The 3,558-nt window shown below is 40.2% G+C and overlaps 1 protein-coding gene across 1 annotated transcript in view; it reads left to right on the forward strand.

Annotated features, from left to right (window-relative positions):
- Positions 1-293: 293 nt before the first annotated feature.
- ALG14 (ALG14, UDP-N-acetylglucosaminyltransferase subunit) overlaps positions 294-3,558 on the forward strand; it is a gene marked incomplete at its 5' end in the record, with an annotated part of 20,931 nt that continues 17,666 nt past the window's right edge. The window contains 2 exons of the mRNA XM_010136192.1: positions 294-368; positions 1,042-1,193. Coding sequence (XP_010134494.1) covers positions 294-368; positions 1,042-1,193 — 227 coding nt within the window. The remainder of the gene's footprint in view (positions 369-1,041; positions 1,194-3,558) is intronic.

Here is a 3,558-nt window from a genome sequence, read left to right on the forward strand (position 1 = left end):
GCAGCACAGCTCTCACTGCTCGTCAGTTGTTTGCCAGCTATGAGTGATCGTGTAGCAAAGGTCTCTTAGCAGGCTAATGACGCTGGAAAGCAGGAGGTAGTAGGAATACATTTAGTTTACTCTTTTGTTCTGCAACTTCCAGCAGAGTGAAGAGTAACACATCCGGTAAACGCTTATGCACATACTTACAGGTGCAGATGGATGTTAAGATCGAGCCCAACAGATAAAAAGGTGAGCCAGCTCCACTTTACCTTCGCACACAATCTTTACTCCCCCCTCTTCCACCGTTACAGGTATTCCTGTAACTCCAGTTCAGGAAACTCAACTGACAAAACCCAAAACCAATAACCGTGCTCCCCAAACCCTCAGTGAGTACACGCTCCCCTTCTCTCCAGTGTCGTGCTGATTTAGCTACCTGCAGAAAGCAGTCTTGCAGCTGGAAGGCTGTCAGCACCCGTTCAGGGCTGAGGTTAAAGCACTTGCCTGGAGCTGGGCTGTTTCTTCAGCCAGCACTCAGCTTTTACTGGTATAGCTGTAGGGTGGAATTGCTGCCTGGTTGATTTCAGTATCAGGAGCTGGAATAGCTCAACCCCTGAACGTGGTCTTGCAGGTCGTAGGACTGAACACTGGGTAGGGTCAGTGGCAGGTCCGCTTGCGTAGCACGGCTCTGAGCCACTCCCCGTCCAGCTTTGTTTTGGCCATTGCACCATGATGTGGCTTTTGAGCATGGGCTACAGTATAACTCTTTGCCCAGTTGTTTTAGCATCACGTGCAGAATGTTAAACACAAATATTGTACTTCTGTGTGATCCCAGTTCAAACCCATTTCACTGACAAACTTCAATCAATACAGCTTCGGTGGGAGCTGAATTGTCTTCATGTTACTTAAACAGTTCCAACCATCTTTAACTGAAACCTCTACTCTCAGAAGCGTGTTACTGATGATAGTAGTCCTAATGAGTTTTAAAAGGAAAAGTGACCAAAGAAATTGAAAGTTACGAAATTTTTCATGTACTAAGTGCGGTTTAATTTGTTTTTACAGGTGGGCACACAACAGAAATCCTGAGGTTACTTAGCTGTTTGTCGGAGTCGTACTCTCCTAGACATTATATTTTTGCAGACTCAGATAAGATGAGTGAAGCTAAAATACGTTCTTTTGAACAGAAAAGGGCTGAAACATTCTCCAATTCCCAGGTAACTCATTAAATATGCTCTTGTGAGATAAAATGACCTTAACATGACCTTCTAATTCAAGATAATTTGGAAATTGTTCTTTTCAAAGATACTTTTTTAAGATCAGCAGGTGCTTTTGATTTTCTAGGTATGGATAATCACTTGCACTAAAAAGGTGCCATTCTCTATGTACTGTTTTTTACGTTTCTAAAAGTGAACTAAATAAACACCATTGATTAATGCTCCACTAGAGGGACAATGAAAATGCGAAGTAAATATACCTAAGTATAGAAATGGCCGTTCTTGTACCAGTTTCCACTAACACCTTCCTCACTTTCTCTTAAAGTGGCCTTTGCCTCCTGTTAACATGTTAATCCATTTAGAGCGATGAGGGAACATAATTGTAGTGAGAGTGACTGCGCAAGTAAGGCTATTGCTTGCTCAAGAAAAGCATGCTGAAGATAAACCTCTCAATTTTGTCAGCGAGCTAGCCATAGACGTGTTATTTGTAACAAAAATACCGGGGCAGAAATATGGTGGGGGCTTTTTCTTTTATTTTTGAGTTCAGCATTTCCCTCAGTGATATAATGTATTTTTTTAAAAAAGAAGTTATATCTAAAATGTTTTATCTAAGAAAACCTTAATAAAAATTCTGATATTATTATGTATTTCTAGACTGTGTTTTGATTGGGTTTTAAAACTGAGCATTAGTTACACAGGTTTAAAAGAGTATACATTACCTCTTAAATGTCAGATAGTTTTCTGAGTGATGACCTGAGCAAGTGCTGAACTCCTAAAAAGACGAAAAAAAATCATTAAAATATTTTCTTTATCTTTTTATCAGATGTTTGCTTGCTTTGAGGTAGTTTGCTGTATGATTAACAGGCTCTGACTCCAAGTGTCATCTGATGACCAGTGAAATTAGAAGAAAGATATATTTCTTTTAGACATTGGAGTTAGTGCAATGGAAATGAATGTTCTGACAACAAAAAATCTTGGTCCTTTTAAGCAAGTAGTACAACACGCAGTAAATCAATTATTTACATGCTATTCATTTCATGTGTTGCACTTCTGATATTTCCATTGCCTTCAGCAGCACTACTGGGACAAAAGATTATATGACTTGGTACCAGTGATTTTCAGAATAAACCCTTTTAATGCACAGCAACTGCTGCTGAGGTGAGCAACAGGCTTACTTAGGAATAACATTTTTGAGTTTGCTTGCCCCACTTTCACCTTTCAAGGTGAAGCTGCTGAATCAAGCGGGATAACGGTTGCAACTTGGCTGTGGCAGTCTCTTCCATCATTGTGCACCAAGGATGAAAGTTCAGTAAAGTGACCAGAGGTATTTTCTATTTAGAGATATCTTCTTTAGTAATTAGGCATTCACAGGGTAATACTCACTTCCCTGAAAAATGACCAATCCTAAATTAGTAAATTTCTTGAAAATACATATTTTGAAAACGTATTACGCCATTTTCCACTACTTCACTTAGTTTTGCTAAGCAGCTTCCCTTTCATACCCCCTCCAGCTGCTAACAGATCATGTAGTTATATTTTCCTTCAACATTGAAAGCCAGAGGAAGATTTTTGGCTGCATCTGAGTTTGCTGTCTGGACAACAGATGCTCATTTTCCTTTGGCATTCTTTTTCCACTGAGTGAAAATGGAAGACAAATTTTGGGAAGTAAAGCTGAAAGCTTCTTGCAGCTCCGAATAAATTAAAGTCTGAATGCTTCAACCCATAGTCATTCCCTTCCTCATCTTTTCAAAGAAGTAAATTCTTTTGGAACTGAGGACTGGATAGAAGAGAGATTACGGCAATGGCCCAAGAGAAGATCAGTGCACACATTTAACAAATTCTGATGTAAAAAACTCACAAATGTGACCACTGTCTCTTTTTGATTTGTGGTCCAACCCAGGTCTAAAAGCTAGAGCGTTCAGGGAGAGGGACAGGAAGCCAGAATGAGCATCATACTTACAAGAAGCAAAATGCTGCACCTCTTCCCACTAAGTCTCTTGGGGAAACAAAAAAAATTCCTGAAGGTCTCCTATGAAAAGTCTCTGGTAGCTCTGATATCACTTACCTCTGTTCTGTGATGCCCTCAGCCTGTAACTACAACTGTTCTACATGGATGCCCCCAGAGTTGCTCCTCAGGGAGCTTTCTGTATTCAGCCCAGAGAACCTGCTTCAGCTCCTGCTGACCTGCTCTCACAGCAGAAAAACAGCTTAGATTTGTTGACTGAAGAACATGAATTCTTCACAGGATCTTGTACCCCCATTTGTCACGTCCAAGATGAGCAACCAGATTGATTAACCTTTACATGTCTTTTCCATTTTACGTTTCATAAGAGATACCATGCTAAGAAATCTTGTTCCTCAGCAG

This window comes from Buceros rhinoceros, unplaced genomic scaffold (genome assembly GCF_000710305.1).
Source record: "Buceros rhinoceros silvestris isolate BGI_N320 unplaced genomic scaffold, ASM71030v1 scaffold5240, whole genome shotgun sequence".
Lineage (NCBI taxonomy): Eukaryota > Metazoa > Chordata > Aves > Bucerotiformes > Bucerotidae > Buceros > Buceros rhinoceros.